General features: G+C 35.2%; 2 protein-coding genes across 3 annotated transcripts; one reads left to right on the forward strand and one right to left on the reverse strand.

The window, feature by feature from the left end:
- The first annotated feature begins 38 nt into the window (after window positions 1–38).
- Window positions 39–9611, forward strand: LOC123696329 (multidrug resistance protein homolog 65-like). 2 transcript variants are annotated; one of them, XM_045642440.1, is made up of 20 exons: window positions 39–255; window positions 655–826; window positions 1146–1276; window positions 2071–2295; window positions 2367–2492; window positions 2791–2994; window positions 3397–3567; window positions 3699–3897; window positions 4094–4161; window positions 4544–4705; window positions 5037–5141; window positions 5279–5440; window positions 5878–6081; window positions 6490–6731; window positions 7233–7392; window positions 7623–7712; window positions 7904–8008; window positions 8287–8493; window positions 8990–9136; window positions 9426–9611. In XM_045642440.1, the coding sequence occupies exons 1-20, from the start codon at window positions 169–171 to the stop codon at window positions 9609–9611; spliced, it is 3153 nt and encodes a 1050-aa protein (XP_045498396.1). In that variant the 5' UTR covers window positions 39–168. The 2 variants fall into 2 exon arrangements, with proteins under 2 accessions (XP_045498396.1, XP_045498397.1); XM_045642441.1 differs by lacking the exons at window positions 39–255; window positions 1146–1276 and having other exon boundaries at window positions 767–826.
- A 1808-nt stretch (window positions 9612–11419) lies between these two features.
- Window positions 11420–13207, reverse strand: LOC123696234 (general transcription factor II-I repeat domain-containing protein 2-like). The gene has a single exon (XM_045642307.1). The coding sequence runs from the start codon at window positions 13205–13207 to the stop codon at window positions 11420–11422; it is 1788 nt and encodes a 595-aa protein (XP_045498263.1).
- Window positions 13208–19805: the final 6598 nt, after the last annotated feature.

Below are 19805 nucleotides of genomic sequence, written 5' to 3' on the forward strand. Positions count from 1 at the left end.
TCATAAAATTGTAGATTTTTTTGTTGATTTTTTTTTAAACAGAGGATTTTTATAGACCAGTTTATGCTGTAATTTATTGACAGTGACGTAATAAAACTGGAACAAGGAATAGGGGATAAGCTGTCGTCATTTGTTTACAATGCATCCGTGGCTTTGGGTTGTATCACCATGTCCATGATGAAAGGCTGGAAATTGGCCTTATTGTGTCTCACGCCTGCGCCTCTTACATTCCTATTGGTGGGATTGACAGGCCGAGTATGTGGTTGTGTACCCTAATTTTTGGACAATTTATTATTTTAATTATTATGATTCATATTTTTGAATGCTGAAAATTTGCTGTAATATGTAGTAAGATCTGCATTTATATAGCCTATATGTATATGTTACCGGCCAAAATTGGCGTTAGGGTCGGGTTTGGCCGGTAACATATTTATTATATACTGTGCTGCGCAAAAGTACTCTACTTGGAAGTTTAAAGAAGTAATCCTTTATTTTTTAAGTGTCATTCAGAGTCAGGTATATTATGGATACAGACTTGAAATTTAAATTATTTTTAAATAAGCAACCAGAGTGGATGATATTCCTAAATACGTACATTTTTAGCTTTTAAGTCATATCTAAAATTTTAACAGTTTAATAAAACTTTAATTCTAGATAGCTAATAGTTTGTATAAGAGACAATCTCTCGCTAAAAGTGAAGCTAGTGCCGTGGCTGAAGAAGCTATCAGCTCAATTAGAACTGTGTACGCATTTAATGGACAGCAAAGGGAAATAGAGAGATACAGAAAGTGTCTTATTAAAGCACGAAACATACATATTCAAAAGGGTAATGTAAATAAAAAGATTCCTTATTGTAATATTTAAAGTAGATAATAGATAGAGTTTAAAATAATACAAGTTATTGTCATTATGTTTACGTTACTTAATGATCTAAGTGTTTACGTTAGCGTGGTAAGTATAGGTAGAGTTGGATTACGAATCTTTGCAGTAGGTAATTATTGTGACTATTGAAAGGTACCACGAAAAAATATTTGAATCATGGACAAATTACTGATTATCATATCGAATTTTAAAAAAGCATATTAGGTTCGAAAGTAATAATATTATCTACTTAATAAGATTTTATTGTTTAACACCAATTTCAGAGTGTTTTACTGGCTTATCAATGGGATTTTTATTTTTTTGCATATTCAGCTCATATGCATTATCATTTTACTTCGGAATATACCTTGTTATAAAAGAACCACAGAATTACAATGCTGATGTTATGTTTTCTGTGAGTAGCATTTATTAAACAATTAACTTTTAATGCGAATACGTACCTATACCTATGTTTATTACCTACACTTACTTCACCGCTGCGTAGTCTCGATTTCGCGGGATTAAAAATATATACCTAGCCCTTTCTCAGAGATTCACACGCGGCTTCGCCCGCGTTTTCAAAGAAAAACCCACATAGTCCCCGTTTCTGTGGGATTTCCGGGATAAAACCTATCCTATGAGTTAATCCAGGTTACCCTCTATATGTGTTCTAAATTTCATTGTAATCGATTCAGGTATTATTTGCGGGAAAGAGTAACAAACATACATATTTTTTAAGCCCCCAACTTACTCTGGCTGCTCTCGCTAATAGCTTGTAGCGGGCGATTGCCTTCTTGCAAACGTTCCCAACATGGTCATTGAATGTCAGGCCGCCGTCAATAATAAGGCCCAGTATCTTAATATTATCGAAATATTGGATGTCCACAAACATACATATTACATACACATACATCCATCCTCACGAACTTTCCCATTCATAATATTTTATATTAGTAGGATAGGATAAGGTGTTGTTTGAGGTCAATCGTATGCAAACAACAAAAAGAAAGTACCTATGTACTTGATTGCACGAAAGAACGATAATAATAAATTGTCTTGATAAAATTATAAAATTGATTTCAATAAATGATTCTTATGATATATTTTTTAAATATATGTAGGATGTATTATATTCTCTTCTTTTGGCATCGAAAAGTTTGGAAATAAGTACATCCAGAACTTGTTTTAGTTTCCGTAAATATATTTTAGGTATTTTTTGGAGTTATGACAGCATTAGGTAATTTGGGGATGGTCGGTTCTCTTATGAACACATTTGGGTCGGCAAGGGGAGCTGGAGCGCAAATATTCCAAACGATCGATACTAGACCGACAATCAACCCTTTACTGGATTGCGGAATCAAGCCTAAAAACTTTGAAGCTCACTTGGAGTTGAGAAACGTCGTGTTCCAGTATCCTTCGAGGCCGGATGTTCCTGTAAGACATAAATAAGAGATTAGTATATTATTTATAAAAATATAATATCATTTAGATCAATTTTTTTTCAGGTATTAAAAGGTGTTAGTCTCACAGTACAGCGAGGTCAGTCGGCTGCGTTGGTGGGTCCCTCTGGTTGCGGAAAATCTTCTATAATTCAGCTTATATCAAGATATTATGATACCATCGAAGGATCCGTAAATATATTTTTATACTACGCTTAGGGCTGGCGCAGATATGGCGGAGCGCAGCGCAGAACATTTTTCAGTGTCAAACTAGTATCGACATTGTTCTCATTAAAATAATATTCAAAAGCTCGATGCTCCTCCGGAATAAATTATTGTTATTTGATGCGCTACGCTCCGCCTTATCTGCGCCGGGGAGTCTCAAACTAATAATCATGTAGAAACAAATGAGCTGATAATAAAGAACGACCAATGACTCACTTGTTTTCTCATTTATTATGGCATAGTAAGTCACGTTTTATGAATGTAGGTGCTTTTGGACGGACACGATGTAAAGGATTTCTCTGTGCGATGGCTACGAGCCCAGATTGGCTTGGTGTGGCAGGAACCAGTGCTCTTTAGTGCTACTATCCGTAATAACATACGTTATGGACGCGAAGAAGCTTCCGATGAAGATATTGAAAATGCCGCTAAACAGGCTTACGCACATGAATTTATCACGAAATTGCCCAATGTAATATTTTTTTCTATTTGATGATTTAAAATATATTTCTTTTCTACCAAAAGTTATTGAACTAACTATCCAATACCTATTATTACTAGAAGAACAAATCAAATTCGTTCTATTAAAAATTGGTTGTCTGTAAAGTCGGTTTACTGACGATAGTTGAACGTGACAACGTCCGATTGTGCTTCTTTGTCGCTCGTTCCGCGCTCTCGCTCGCACTTTAAGCCTTACATGGAACGCCTCAGATGAGTCAGAGCGAGGTAACGCTTTATCGAATTATAAGACGTTGTCACGTCAAAAAAATTTTTTTTTTTTTTCAAAATTTGGCATTTTCTTAAGCCAAAGTGCAACGAGCCCTCGATAAGGTGCGTGTTGTCCATAGCTCATTCATTAGAACCTGGGGTTTAGGGCTATGACACATATGTCGGCGAGCGCGGCGCGTCGCTGTCCGGCGGGCAGAAGCAGCGCATCGCGATCGCGCGCGCGCTCGTGCGCAACCCCCACATTCTGCTGCTGGACGAAGCGACCAGCGCACTCGACACCTCCTCTGAGGCCAAAGTGCAACGAGCCCTCGATAAGGTGCGTGTACATCACTGTATGATTTTATGATCCAAAATTGAGACCGAAGAAAACGAATAAACCAAAATTCTTTCAGATTACAGATCCCGGTTAATAATTACTCAAGTACACATTTTCATTTTTTACTTTAGGCCACCGAGGGTCGAACGACGTTAATAATAGCGCATCGTTTGTCAACAATACGCAATGTGGATATTATATACGTGTTGCATGAAGGCGAAGTTGTCGAATCTGGAAATCATACACAACTTCTAAATTTAAAGGGGTATTATTATAAAATGTATCAACATGCTAATCAAAACAGGGATAATCTTCGAGTTATGAGTGATGGCAAGTATTTAACCGTTTTGTTTTTAAAACTTAGTGTAATTTGAATAGACATGTATTAATTGTTAGTTATATATAGGTATGTTATGTATAAATCATAAAAACGTAAAATCATCGCGTTTTCTAAGCGCATTATCATGTACGTCAGGTTAATATTTTGTGTTAGGAGATAATCAGGTATTTTTTCATATTTTTGCAGATAATTTTATAAATCGGCAAGTATCCCAGATTTCGGAACACGATGGTAACAAGTTTGATTCAATACTCGTTAGTAAATTATGCAAAAATTGTATCTGAACCTTTTCACATTATTTGCTTTGCCCTTTGCTATGCCCTTTAGTTTATCCATTTAATATTGTTTTAAAAAGTTGATTCATGCAATCTTATCAATATTATTCACCAGCATCCTAATGGGAATTAAAATTCACATATTTGTTTGAATGTAACATATTATTGGTGAAATGTATCTAAATGTTACTTAATAGTGTTACAATTATAAATTTTAACGGATTGAGGGAATATATTTTTCAGTTGTATATGAAGCCGTTCTAAAAATTGCAATGTCTGCAGATTTATCCGTTACTTTAAAAACCCTTGTGAAACCTTTTTTTGTGGTTCACAAACATATGATATAATTTCAACCTTTTAGGTAGAAAAAGAAGAGGAACGCAAAGCACCACCCCTCTCTTTCTGGCGTGTGGTAACACTTAACGCCCCGGAATGGAAGTTGGTTACGTTAGGCTGTTTGTGCTCTATTGTCAGCGGTTTCTCTATACCCTTATTCATTGTCCTTTTTGGTGATCTCTTTGGTGTGAGTTTAATTTTTATGTTTGTAGACTCCCATAGAAGCTTTTTTTTTGAGGGAGTAGTGAACATAAGATAAGCCTAATTGCAATCGAATGACTTTATCCTTCTCTAATAGGATGATCCTGCGTTACGCCTGTGACCGTGATTCTTTGATTTGAGACCTTGATTTTTTGGTCTATTGCTATACTTATTATAAAGCACATCACAGTTTTAATGTAATTAACAAATACGATATCCTTAATCAAACAAAACTTTTAATATATGGAATTTTTCCTTTTATTAAAATATGGGTGAGACAAGTTTATACAATAAAACATATTTTTCTTTACTCGTAGGCCATGTCGAATACAAATCCAAAGGAACTGATGAATAAAGTAGAAAAAATATCTCTTTCCTGTATATTGATTGGCTGTGCCATTGGACTTGCTAATTTGATTGAGGTTAATATTTTTTTTTTCAAATACTGAAGGAAGCAGTAGATCGCTAGTCGCAACATTTTTAGTTGATTCCATGAAAACTTAGCGTGAATACAAAGAGTCCAAAACTTAAGTTGTTTTAATGTTTATCTATGTTATAGACCATTTCATTCGGTGCTGCAGGAGCATATCTAACTGAGAGACTTAGGTTAAAAATGTTTACACATTTATTACATCAACATGTGGGCTATTTCGATGATCGTGCGCATTCAACTGGTGCGTTATGCGCGCGACTTTCTTCAGAGGCTGCTTATGTGCAAGGGGTTAGTGTGGTACAAGCCTTTATACATAAACCATTTTAGGAAAATTGATTGGTTTCCATGTGAAATGAGGCTCAACTTCTAAAGCTTGTGAGTCTTCATTCATTTAATTTTAAATGACTAGACATCCGCAATAAACATGACATGACTCAATTCATAAAAATAAAAAATAAACGGTTCAATTAGTGCATAGATAATGTTTTTTTTAACACGCTCTTATGAGCTTCACATGTATGTTTGTAAGTTTTTATGTAACCGACTCCATTAGATTCGATTCTAACACTCTTTACGAACACATTTAATTTAAACTTTGCACACTCATCAAGGATCGGTGACAATATTATATAAGTACAATAATTTCATATATCTTTTCTTTATCTGTTATGACACTATAACATAATAATTTTGTGAATGTTTTGTGAATTTTATTTTTAATGCAGGCGACCGGCCAGCAAGTGGGCATAATATTGCAAGGTATGGGTTCCGTAGGGCTGGCATTTTTTTTGGCGATGTGGTTTGAATGGCGAGTGGGTTTAGTCGTGCTGTGCTTCACACCAGTCATTGCATTTGTCATTTGGCAGCAGAGCAAGGCCACAGATAAGGAATCCACCGGATATGCAACGGCGCTTGAAGCTAGCACAAAGGTTTACAAAAAATTGGTATAGATAATACTTATCTATCATTATCTATACGCTTTTTAGAAATATTTTATTTTAGTTATTGTTTTACGTAAAATGAATAAGCATTATCTAAATCTATAGACAGATTGCAATCTGTAGATATAAATTGATAACACGTACAATGCATTTTTATCTCGTTGAAAAAGTATTTAATATTTATTGTTCTTTAATAGGTATTATTAAAATCGAGTTCTCTTGTATACCTTATTTCTATTGCGATTAACCTCAACTCATGATTAAATATATTATTAAACTAGTAACTAGACTATCATACAGTTAATCATGAATTAAAATGTACATCGTAGTAAAAATCGAAACTAAAAATAAACATAGGAATTGGTAATCGGTTCATAACGAAACCACTGAAATCAGGTGGCAGTCGAAGCGGTATCCAATATTCGAACAGTGGCAGCCCTAGGTCAAGAGGCGAGTATCGTAGCGCAGTACAGTGAGTTGCTCGAGCCCGCGGTGCGTGCGGCGAGTCGCGCGGCGCACTGGCGTGGCCTCGTCACGGGACTATCACGGTCCATGTTCAACTTCGTGAACGCCGCTGCACTCACGTATGGTGGACATCTCATCGTGACAGACGGCATCGCGTGCGAAGATGTTCTCGTGTAAATAGTTTAGCTTATTGTGATACTAATATTACATTAGCTGATCCAAACGTTTTGCCAGGTTGTCCTTGTCATTCAGGGATGTACAAAATAGTTAAAGTGCTAGTTTCAGAACTATCGAATATAAACAAAAAAAAAATCATAAAAAAACTGTCAAGCACTTTGTGAAGAGAAAAAATAATAAAGTATGACCGAATTTTAAAATAATTAGTTCTGAAAAGCTTAGCCAATTCTTGGGAAGCAGAAACACTTGAGCAACGATCTCGTCTTTCAATCCTGTTGCAATAGAATAATCTGAATAGATGTAATTGTAACTTGATAAGTGCAATTCAATGTAATTTGAGACTCTTTAATAATATAATCAACGCTTTAGCATTGTTTAATTGTAGATTTTTTAAACGAGAGATACTAGTCCAGCAAACTTAAAAATATGAAGAAACCATTTTGATAATCAACAAGGTGTTCATAACTGTACCAATTATATTGACATAATGATTTCAGTACAACCCAGTCGTTACAAATGGCGTCTAATCAGGCACAGAATGCTTTTACTTATGCACCAGATTTCCAAAGAGGCGTGAGAGCAGCCTCTAGAATTATAGACCTGCTCAATACAAAACCTAAGGTCTTGGATCCAAACGTCCCAGCTATAGACCATTTTGTTAGTATTCTCAATTTTTATTGGTTTTGAGCAAATGGCGAAAAATTACCCTGAATATTGTCATAGTCCATATACAGCTTCTAAACGGTAAGAGGTTTATTTAGCTTAACCTCAAACTATTAAGAAGCACAAATCCTTAATCCACTGCTACAGAAAAGATTGAGCTAGGTATACTTCATCTAAAATGTAATTTCATGTAGGTAAAATAATTTCCTTCCCTAATATTGTAGGAAGCCTGTGGGGAAGCTACGTTTAAAAATGTGGACTTTAAATATCCGACCCGACCAACTGTAAATGTACTGCAAGGACTCGATTTTCAGGTAGGTATATATAATTTCATATAGGGAGTCTAATTTCCTTCAATTTTTGATTAATAATCGCATCTGATGCTTCCATAGCCATGGAATGTTATGCGAGTTCGTTCATTCGTTTATCAATAAAATAAATAAGAATATAGTTACTATTCATATAAGCACAATATAAGTTATATTGACTCAAAAATTGTTTACAGATAGAGTGTGGTAAGACCGTAGCAATTGTTGGAAAAAGTGGATGTGGAAAAAGTACCATCATACAACTGTTGATGAGATACTATGATCCTGATCAGGGATGCATTGTGAGTTAATAGCTGTGTATCTGGATTGTATCCGCGGACAAACCCTCTTGTCTTTTCGGCTTCTATTCAACCATTCAAATGTTGATTTCGTTAAATAATTTGTTATAATATGTTGACCCTGACTATTTAACTATGTTTTCATTCCAAATATCAGCAAAATCGAGCGCACTGCGCAACAGAATGATTTTGGTAAAAATATTAGAATTGGTTCAATTTAATATAGCTTGCATGAATAGTTGAAAATTAGTATCTGATGAATAGAATACTTTTAATGCTAGATGTTAGATGGAACACCGCTACCGCAGTTGCGTATGGACCAAATTAGAGATTGCATTGGGCTTGTGTCTCAAGAACCAACTCTGTTTGACCGCTCTATAAGAGACAATATAGCGTATGGCGCAATTTCCAAGAACATCAGCCAGCAAGAGATTGTGGACGCCGCACGAATGGCCAATATTCACGAATTTATTATATCTTTGCCGAAGGTATTTTTCTATTATTCTTGATCAGATTAGATTAGATTAGATTAGACCCATTGAGCCCCGAGCGGCCCGATCTGACCACGACACATTAGATTTTCTATTGTGTCTGTGATTCCGGGGGCTGAGTTATTAAATGAATTGAATGTTAATATAAATAGTTTTCTGTGTCCGCTCCATATATGACATGAGTGTTACATTTAAGAGGTGGCTTTTGTAGGTATGCAACATAGCATTCCATTACAAGGAATCATCAATTTGCTTGTTAAAATGTAGGCATCTGAAAAGTGCATCTGCCACATACCTTCTTTAATATTATAGATACCATATCAGTTACTTGCTCTGTGGTACTATATTTGTTTTTAATTGCTCTTTAATAACACTATGCATAATTGACTGGCTTCTATCATAATATAGGCTACGAAATTTATGGAAGTGGTGAATAGGTTTCCTTTTAAATAGTGTCTATTTGATTTTTTTTCAAAAGTCATCTAATTTTTAGGGATATGAAACACAAATAGGATCCAAAGGCATTCAATTGTCCGGGGGTCAGAAGCAAAGGGTTGCCATAGCTCGAGCGCTTATACGCCATCCGAAGATACTACTTTTGGATGAAGCTACTAGCGCTCTGGACACGGAGAGCGAAAAGGTTAATACCAGTATTATATTTGAAGAATACTGCTCTAGACTCTAAGCTCTTACAGATTTCTTGCCCACAAAGTAAAATTAATATACTCGCATGAAGTTATTTATTGATCTAGTCAGAGAGGACACTAGGTCTTTGCTAGTAAGCGGTAAGGCGACGGTTTTGGAATCCTTGAATGGAAAAGGAGCCAAAGGAGTTTCACTTCTGACACGCTCTTTTTTTGTTCTTTCGTGTATCTATTGTCGATTGTCTACAAATATGATAGGTGTTAAAGGAAGCACATTGAGTGCAGGTGGTACAAGAAGCGTTGGACGCGGCGAAGGCGGGGCGCACGTGCGTGATGATCGCCCACCGGCTGAGCACCGTGCGCGACGCCGACCGCATCTGCGTGCTGCACGCCGGCCGCGTCGCTGAGGGCGGCTCACACGACCACCTGCTCGCGCTCAAGGGTCTCTACTTCGATATGATGCGCAAATAATGGCGATAAATTAAATAAAACTATATGTTTATTGTTTACTTGGTGTTTTTTTTGGTCGAATTTTATAAATCCTAAACAATCTTCAATCTCTAAACCAATAATTAGCATTAGTTATGATTGGCCTTTTGTAAAAACAGTAAATGGACTTACCTACTTAATCAACCACATCTACATGGCAGGTTAGAGGAAAGTCACCAAATATGGAATACCATTTTGTTTTTGGGATATAAAAATAAAACTTCACATAAATTAAATCAGTTTATTGTTTTTACTGATCAGTCATGTACATCTATGAGTAATAATTAACAACCTTAAACCAAATATATCAGTAAACAAATTAAAATCTTACACAAAAAACAAAATCACAAAAGAGTAACCAAATATGGAATACCTAGGTACCCATAATATATGGAATATAAGCAAAAATCAACATAACAATGACAAAAATATAATGAATATCTTTGAGATCAATTAAATGAATATAACATATTGTGATAAATGAAAGGGGTTACGTAATTACTTGCAAAAGTCACAAATCCAGATCCATCTGGAACAGCACATCATAATTGTTCAGAGCCCATACATCAAGCATTTAATTCAACTTTCTCCACTTTCATCCATGGAAAGAAGTCTTGAACAGAACCTCCTGACTCTGCTGATGCATGTATGTTACTAAAAACAAATATTACATACCTACAGTTTTTAAAGAAATAATAGCAATTTATATTATATTCCATAACTAGCTTCCGCCCGCGACTCCGTCCGCGCGGATGTCGGTCTTCGCGTGGATGGTTTATTTCTCCATTTTGAGTAACTCTGACAATGACATCTTATAAATATCTATTGGTGTGTATTGGACCCAAATACGGCTAGGCCTAATATAATACGCAACGTGTGTTCGCGGTTCTACAGAACAACGTCTATGGATAAAACTGAAAAATTAAAATAAATTTTTTTCTACCTATTTTCCTGAATAAAAAGTATCCTATTTTACGCCCAGGATAATAAGGTATAATTATACCAAGTTTCATCGAAATCGAACCGTTAGTTTTCACGTGATGCCTTCACATACAGACAGACAGACAGACAGACAGACAAAAATTTTTTTAATCACATATTTGGGTTTGGTATCGATCCAGTAACACCCCCTGGTATTTATTTTTTCAATATTTTCAATGTACAGAATTGACCCTTCTACAGATTTATTATATACTAGCTGTGCCCGCGACTTCGTCCGCGTGGAATAGTGACTGCATAGTAGTTACTAATTAACTTAATTATTGAGTAAACACGTACTACCATAAATAATTAAAAGAACTGATAGTAAAATTTATTACCGAACTGTGCTAAAAATAAAAAAAATAAATGCCTTATTAATTTTCTATGTATTTCTTTTACATTATGTCATATTATTATTTTTAAGCACCAGGGGGGAGGCGAGCAAATTTCTTCCTTCCTTGTATGGATGTTATTAACAATGTATCGTGCAGCAACTGATCAGCTTAATCGATACTCAGTTCTTATCAAATCCAGCACCAAATCCAAATCAGATCTTTCCTGTCTCACGCCTGTAGTAACTAAACCGTTTAGACCAAGGGTCTTCAACGTTTATGAAGCCAAGGGCCAACTATACTTTGATATTTGTTCGGTGGGCCGCAATAAAACAAAAACTTTTTATTACTAGCTGCGCTCCGCGGTTTCATCTGCTTTTTTCAGTTCCAGTAAGAATGTTGAAATAAAAACTAACAATAATATTTAAAGTTATTTATTATTTAATTTTACAGTACTAAAAGTAATTGAAATTGAAATCAATGAGACGATTGACATTGTTTATTCTTAACTAGCTTATCAATATCAGTCCCTATGGTGGTCGTTGAAATCCTCAAACTGTTTTCTAGGTGAATATCGGTGATTCTACTCCTTGTCTTCGACTTAACGTTTTTCATCCGAGAAAATAACTGCTCGCACAGGTATGTGGTACCAAACAGAGATGTCATTTTCAGTGCATGGTCTCTTATCTTAGGAAAATGTGTAGTAGTGATGTATTTTGAATAGAACTCGAACAATACTAAGTTGAATTTGTCTTTCAAAGAAGAGTTGCATTGTAATTCTATCAACTCCATCTGAACATCATCAGGGACATCTTCGACAGAAACATTGAATGGGCGAGCAAACAAATTCAAGCTTTTTTCATGTTTTCGGAAATCGGTAAAACGCGACTCGAATTGTGTTTTCAGATCCAGCAGCGCGGTAATATATTTGTCCATGTTGAGAATTCGACATGACGATAAATGTGGAAAATGCGTGGTCATATTATTTTTTAACTGATTGATCCACAACTCCAACTTCACTTCAAACGCTTTTAAAGCGTCAAATAGTTCATGAACCATATTATCTTTTCCTTGCAATTTCTTATTTAAATCATTGAGATGTGCTGTTATATCAACAAGAAATCCAAAATCACTTAGCCATGCTTCATCACCAAACTGTGGAATAGCTTTATCCTTATTAAGCATAAATGCTGCAATTTCTTTTCGCAAATCGAACACCCTTTTTAACATTTTTCCCCTGCTAAGCCAACGAACATCACAGAAATAGGTAATGTCACCATATTCGGCGTCTTGTTCTTTTAAAAACTCCTGAAATTGCCTGTGGTTAAGACCTCGAGATTTGATGAAGTTAACGGTTTTTACCACAATACTCATAACGTCTTGAATATTAACTGACTTAGCACTTAAATTCTCTTGATGTATGATACAGTGGTACTGTATTAAAGAGACATCGGGATTATTTTTCTTTATTAAAGCAACAAGTCCTTCGTTTTTTCCAACCATAGATGGTGCGCCGTCTGTGCAAATTCCAGCCAAATTTGATAATTTGAGTCCATATCTATCTATGACGGAATTGAACGATTCCAACACATCACATCCTCTTGTACTACCTTTCATAGGAAAAAGAGCAGCCATTTCTTCGGTAACGACAAAATTAACGTCAATGCCGCGAATGAACACTGCCAGTTGAGCGGTGTCAGTTATGTCGGTACTTTCGTCGAGTGCAATGGAGTAATAAACAAATTGCGACACGCGTTCCTTTAATGATCGTTCGATATCATTAGCCAATTCTTCTACCCTCCTTGCGACTGTAACGCCGGAGAGACTTATTTTGGAAAAAAGTTGTTTTTGCGAGGGACATAAAACTTCCGCTGCGGCCTCCATACATTCTTTTATGAATTCACCGTCGGTAAATGGTTTTGACTTCTTAGCAATTTTCTCCGAAATTATGTAGCTAACTCTTACACTTGCTTCACTATCTTCATTTTGTTTGTGAAAAGAATTCTGTTGTTTTTTAAGTTGTTTCTTCAGAGTCTCCACCTTATCAATTCGTAATTGTCCTTGAAGATGTGCAAACTTACTAGAATGTTTTGACTCATAATGACGCTTGATATTGTATTCTTTCACCACAGAAACTGATTCATTACATACGAGGCAAATGGGTTTTTCCCCGACACAGACGAAAAGATATAAATTCGTCCATTTATCTTGAAATAATCTGTGTTCATCAACGACCTTCCGTTTTCTACTTGAACTTGCTGCCATCACAATAATTTGATATTACTAAATCAAGTTACAACTTGTTTAAACGCACTGAACGAGCGAATGAGATAAACGCGTCCGAAGTTCTGTGAGATGCAAACCTGACTTGCTTGCCAGCCGCGCGCGCCACTGCGTTTCAGCGACTGCCACTGCGTCACCGCACCGTGCGCCCCTACCTGCCAAGCGCGAGCGCGGAACTCAGTTTTGGACTACGCGCGTTTTATTTAACCTATCTTACTTTTACGATAATAGCCATTGACTTTTATACCGTGCCAGATGTGGATACAGTTACCTATTCAAATTGTTTACAATACAGCTGAGCCGGTCGTTCTACAGATATAATTCTCCGAAAATATTAAATGACGAAGCGGGCCTTGACGCTACGGCATGCATGTGCTTTGTTTCTAAGAATTACAAAAGACCCTAAACTTTGATTACTTTTACGATAATAGCCATTGACTTTTATACCGTGCCAGATGTGGATACAGTTACCTATTCAAATTGTTTACAATACAGCTGAGCCGGTCGTTCTACAGATATAATTCTCCGAAAATATTAACCAAATGTGGTCACTTAATGCGGTATGTCGTAGTAAACAATGTCGTAAAAACCAATGTTTTCGATAAGGCGGTCATATAACATTCAGCCAGGACCTTTGATTTTGGTCAATTTAACCGGTATGTTGTTCTAAAGTTCTAAACGATGTCGCCATAAACGGTTTTGACTGTATATTTTTAAATTATATAATAGAAATAAATACATAAAAACAATTTCTATACATATGAACCTCATTTTGAGTAAACTAATGCCGGGCCGCCAAGGATGCTGCCGCGGGCCGCATGCGGCCCGCGGGCCGCACGTTGAAGACCCTTAGTTTAGACCGTGCAATAAAAATTAAATAAAAAAAAACCCCAACGCAACGAAGAAAAGTGCATAGAAAAAGGAATAAATAATTTCACAAACTTCCGGACGATCTTTAAAAATAAATACCATTTTAAATATTTATAAAAATAACAACAAACAAAAGTCGTCGGGGCTGCCATGCCAACATTATCATAATATAATATCATATTATATACCTCTATAAATATTTTTTTTAGAATGGTACTTACTTAATTTTTAAGATCGTCGGGAAGTTTGAAAAATGATTTATTCCTTTATCTTCGTTGCTTTGGAATTTTTTTTAATTTTTAAATTTTTAAACTTCTGTTTCTTATTTTCATGTAATATTTTCAAGTGAGCGAGACCGAACTATCAAATGTACCTCCATATTACATTCCTACATCATATTGATTTGGGCCGTAACCGTGCCCAAATTGTAATGGACCACAGTGGCAAAAGAAGTGGTATATTTAGGAAAAAAAATTCCAAGGGCCAGGCCTATGTGGCTTTGAGTAGAGTTCAAAATTTCCAGGGTGTGGCTATCCTCTCGCTCCCATATCTCCTCTTCTTTCACAGATTTTTAACCCTTTCCTTTCCACCCCTAGTAAATGGCAGAACCGATTTTGATGTAAACCTACTATACGTTATTGTCAAGTTATTGTACCTATATGTACATTGTACACGTCATATCCTGTCGTTTGATGCTCCATTTGGTTTATTTATACCCACTGTCGCCCCTAAAGTGCCCTAAATGTAATAAACGGATGAACCGATTTCGATAAAATATGACTAATTGTAATTCACACTTTGCCCTTTCATATGCCCCGTTTGAGTATATTATTTGACCACATTCGATTATTGTTCATTTCCACTTTTACCGCTGTAATCTAATAAATGGATTAACCGAATTGGATAAAAATATAACTAACTGTACTTCACCCGTTATGCACTTTCATATTTGACAATATTCGTTTTTTTCATTCCCACTTTTACCCATATATCGCGGGTCTCAAACCATAGGGGCGTATCCACAAAACCCCTACTTTTCAGGAGAGACAAAAAACTTAATAACTTTTTTTGTGATGGAGCCACCTTGTTGTGTTTTTGCATGTAGCTATATATTAACACTGCAGTTAATATGGAATGCTTGGTTTTAAGTTATTCCCTCTGTAACACTAGTTTTTAGCTGATACGTCTATTTGCCATGACGAATAGATGGCAAAACTCCGTCAAATTTCCCCCATAAATGTATGGAATTTATGGACGTAAAACCCTTCTCCTTAAATTATTAATATTTATACTTATATTTATTTTTACCTAGTCGGTAACTCAAAATATTGTAATTTAGGAATGAGAACCCATCGAAATTAACGTTATTTACGCGGTTTTTAAAATTCTTACGCCTGTTTGGCTTGGCATTTATATTGAGAGGCGTTTGAATTCAAAGTAGAGGTATAAACCAGTTTTATTCTACAATCTAGACAAAAAAAACAAATGGGAGTAATTACACAATATTTTCTGTGTGACAATAAAAATAAGCATATAAAAAAATTAAATTTATTTATATATCTGAACATAGTTACTTAGGTACCTACTTTAAATGACTAAAGTCACAAACATTTTTAAACAAACGTTAAAAACAACCGACTTCAATATGTAACAGAAAAGTAAAAAATAAAAAAAAGATTTGATGTTATTTATTTTAACATATTATTTAGATGTGCTATTTACTAAATAGGTTTGATACTAAGTGCTTAGTGCTTGGCACCGACTTCAAAGCTATTTAATAAATAACTAGCACATCTAAATAATATGTAGTAATTAATAATATCAGATCTTTTTTTTTTATTTTTTACTTTTCCGTTATTGAAGTCGGTTGTTTTTAACGTAGTTATTTTTATTTAATACTTTATAGTGTATTTTTCAACACGAATCAAACGAGCCCAAACTCGATAAAGTTGAGTCAATATATTACTGAGTTCCTATGGCCACCTTCCGATTCCATCATCAAATCAGCTCTATGTCATGATAATGTTTCATCGTTATCCAATTTACATACGTATACAAAATTTCAGCTTAATCGGTTACCGGGATTAAGTGTATCAAAGTTACTTGCTAGATTTCAATTAAGTTATCGAGATCAGACAAAAATGTTCATAAAATAAAAACTGCTAGGCCTATCCGAATAATTTTTTTATGAGACCAATTCGACAACATTACGCATCAAACAAAAAAATTATCACATAGATCGGTCCAGAAACCTCGGAGTAATCGGTGTACATACATAAAAAAAAATATACCGGCCAAATTGATAACATAATTTTTACATGATTTGCTGGAGACATCATTACATATCTTAGCATTGAAGCTACCACTCAATTTCGATTTTATCCTGGGCAGCAATCAGAATAAAGAATCAGGTTTCCACATTGGTAAGCTTGGTGATATAAGTATACAAACATATTGAGACTTCATTTGCCCCTCTGTTTCTCTCGTACTCTGGCCAAAAGTAACAGTAGCCCTGTTTGCTCACTGCATTATGTATTCTGAAATTCATAAAGCCCAATTTCCTTTTATAAAAGATAGGTTTACCCAAAACTAATGGACAGTATAATACTGCTTCGAAATCAAATACAGGTATAGAAAAGAAGAGTAGAGTCAACCATTGCCTTTAATTTGTCTTCTTCTTTTCTTCTTTGGCATATTCTTTCCTATTAACATGTTCTTGATTATACTCCTCCTGTTTTTAGGGTTCCATAGCCAAAATGGCAAAAACGGAACCCTTATAGTTTCGTCATGTCCGTCTGTCCGTCTGTCCGTCTGTCCGTCTGTCACAGCCGATTTACTCGGAAACTATAAGTACTACAGTGATGAAATTTGATGGGAATATGTGTTGTATGAACCGCTACAAAAATATGACACTAAATAGTAAAAAAAAGAATTGGGGGTGGGGCCCCCCATACATGTAACTGAGGGATGAAATTTTTTTTTTCGATGTACATACCCGTGTGGGGTATCAATGGAAAGGTCTTTTAAAATGATATAAAGTTTTCTAAAAAACATTTTTCTTAAAGTGAACGGTTTTTGAGATATCAGCTCTCAAAGTCGTAAAAAGTATGTCCCCCCCCCTCTATTTTTATAACTACGGGGTATAAAATTCTAAAAAAAATAGAGGTGATGCATGCTAATTAACTCTTTCAACGATTTTTGGTTTGATCAAAGTATCTCTTATAGTTTTTGAGATAGGTTGATTTAACTGTAATTTATTATATTTGCTGCTACGGAACCCTTTGTGCGCGAGCCCGACTCGCACTTGGCCGGTTTTATTCTTTCTGTTCTTCTTCGGGTAACTGCTCAAACTTATGACACCAACATTGGTCTATCCTCGGCTTGTGAAAATCTTAACCTTATTATTCTCCATGCAATGTTCTTTATAAAATAACTAGCTTACCACCCGCGGCTTCGCCCGCTTTCTCTAAAACGATTTGAAATTTAAACTATCCTGTCTCTCAAGTTGGATCGAACTGCACATGGTGTGCGAATTTTATTATAATCGGTTAAGTGGTTTAGGAGTCCATTGAAGACAAACATTGTGACACGAGATTTATATACTTTTTACTATTACTATATATATATATATAGTAATAGTAAATTCACTAAAGTTATTCCACGCATTAGAATTAAATCTACTCGCTTTGGCATCTCACTGCAGAATGATCGTGTTTCCGTGTTGTTGACATGACGATACGTCCACCAACTTGCTCTGTGACGTCCTCCTAGTGACGAAATCTGGAGACAGCAATACTAAAATATGTAGACGTATGTGCATACGTCCGCAGTGATGACTAAATATCCCCAGGATCATGTTGACATTGATGGTCGTATGTGCATACGTCTATATAGCTCGACACAATGATTTCAGGTTAAAATAAAACAAACAGTCGTATGTGCATACGTCTATAAGGCACGTCAAAACTGCCGCAATAAGCAATGATATTGCTCTTACGTCTATTATACGGCTATATGGCCTAACAATAATTGTAGACTGTCTAGCTTACGGCAAATAATATTTTGCATTTTATACAAAAAGTAATCGGTATTAAATTATAAGAAAAATTGAGGTTATGTATTGCTTAAAGTAGAATCCAATGGCATTAAAAACGAAAAATCGCATTTTTGCATATACGCCCCTATGGTTTGAGACCCGCGATATATATATAGGTATAATAAATGGATGAACCGATTTTGATTAAATATGTCTAATGATACTTTACACGTCATGCCCTTTCATTTGATATGTCACTTGAGTATATTTGACAAAATTCATTTTTTTATTACCACTTTTATACCTATGTCAAATAAATGGATGAACCGATTTTGATAAAATTTGAATGATTGTTACTTTCATTTGGTCGTTCACTTTCATTTCACTTTTACCCCTATATACCTACCTAGATATAATAAACGGATGAACCTATTTTGATAGGTACACTTTATCTAAGAACCAGCGTCTGAAAATATGCTGCCTAACAAAAAAAACCGCATCAAATTCGGATTACCTGTTAGCGAGCTACGGTAGCACAAACATGTATTATACACATATATTTGTCAAACACTCATCACCCATCTTTTTGCGTCGGGAGTTAAAAATATAATACGACAATCGACATAATTTAAAGGACATTTTATGTATAAAATTTACCTAGAAAAAAACATAATTCTAATTTGACCCCTTCCCCCCTACTACTTCAGCTTACCCCACTCCCCCCCATCCTTGGGGACTTTCGATATGATCACCTGGACATTTATAGGAATAACTGTAACCGATAACTTATATCGTACACTGTACAGTGTACAATAAATAGAATGCCTTAGCAAATGTTCGCCGTGAATACTTAAATGGTCATAACTTTTTTGTTTACGAACCGATTGACATGAAATAAACTCTAAATGTTAAATGAAGATTACTCCAATATATTAGTGAAAACCGCATCTAAATCGGATAAGCCGTTTCTGAGATTAGCGTGCACGAACATACAGACAAACAGACAAACAGACAAAAATTTTTTTAACTACAGTTTTGGGTTTGGGATCGATTTAGTAATAACACCTGCTAATTTTTTTTTCCATATTTTCATTGTACAGACACCGCTTTTCTAGAATTTTATTATATGTATTGATATAGATTTGACACCGACGACTGTCCATATTTGGATTTTTATACAAGTTCAAACTCTTCTAAATATTTTTTTATTTCACAATATTTTAAAGACAAAAGATCACAAAATGGTGAAATAAACATAATAACCGATATACTAAATACTTAAATAGTATTTAACACTTATCGAAATAAACATAATAGCCGGTAATACTCATTTATTACTTACCTAAAAAAATTTCTGCACGGCAACAAAACAAAACACGCCTGCTACATGTAAACCGTTCGCGCAACTACCTCGATGGTGTTAGTGCGATAATTAGTACACCAAATGAAACAGAAGATGGTCGAATGTTGCGATTCATACTTAGTCTCAGAGAAATGAAGGAATTCCATATTAGGATACTATTCCATATTTGGTGACTTTCCTCTACTCACAAAAAAAACGAAAAATAAATTCTAGTCACATCCCCTAAGTACCTACTAAAATAATACATGTAATTTGTTGGGATTATTACTAAATGATTGTTACTTTATTTAAAAAAAATTAGTTACCAACTT

This window comes from Colias croceus, chromosome 12 (genome assembly GCF_905220415.1).
Source record: "Colias croceus chromosome 12, ilColCroc2.1".
In the NCBI taxonomy this organism is placed as follows: domain Eukaryota; kingdom Metazoa; phylum Arthropoda; class Insecta; order Lepidoptera; family Pieridae; genus Colias; species Colias croceus.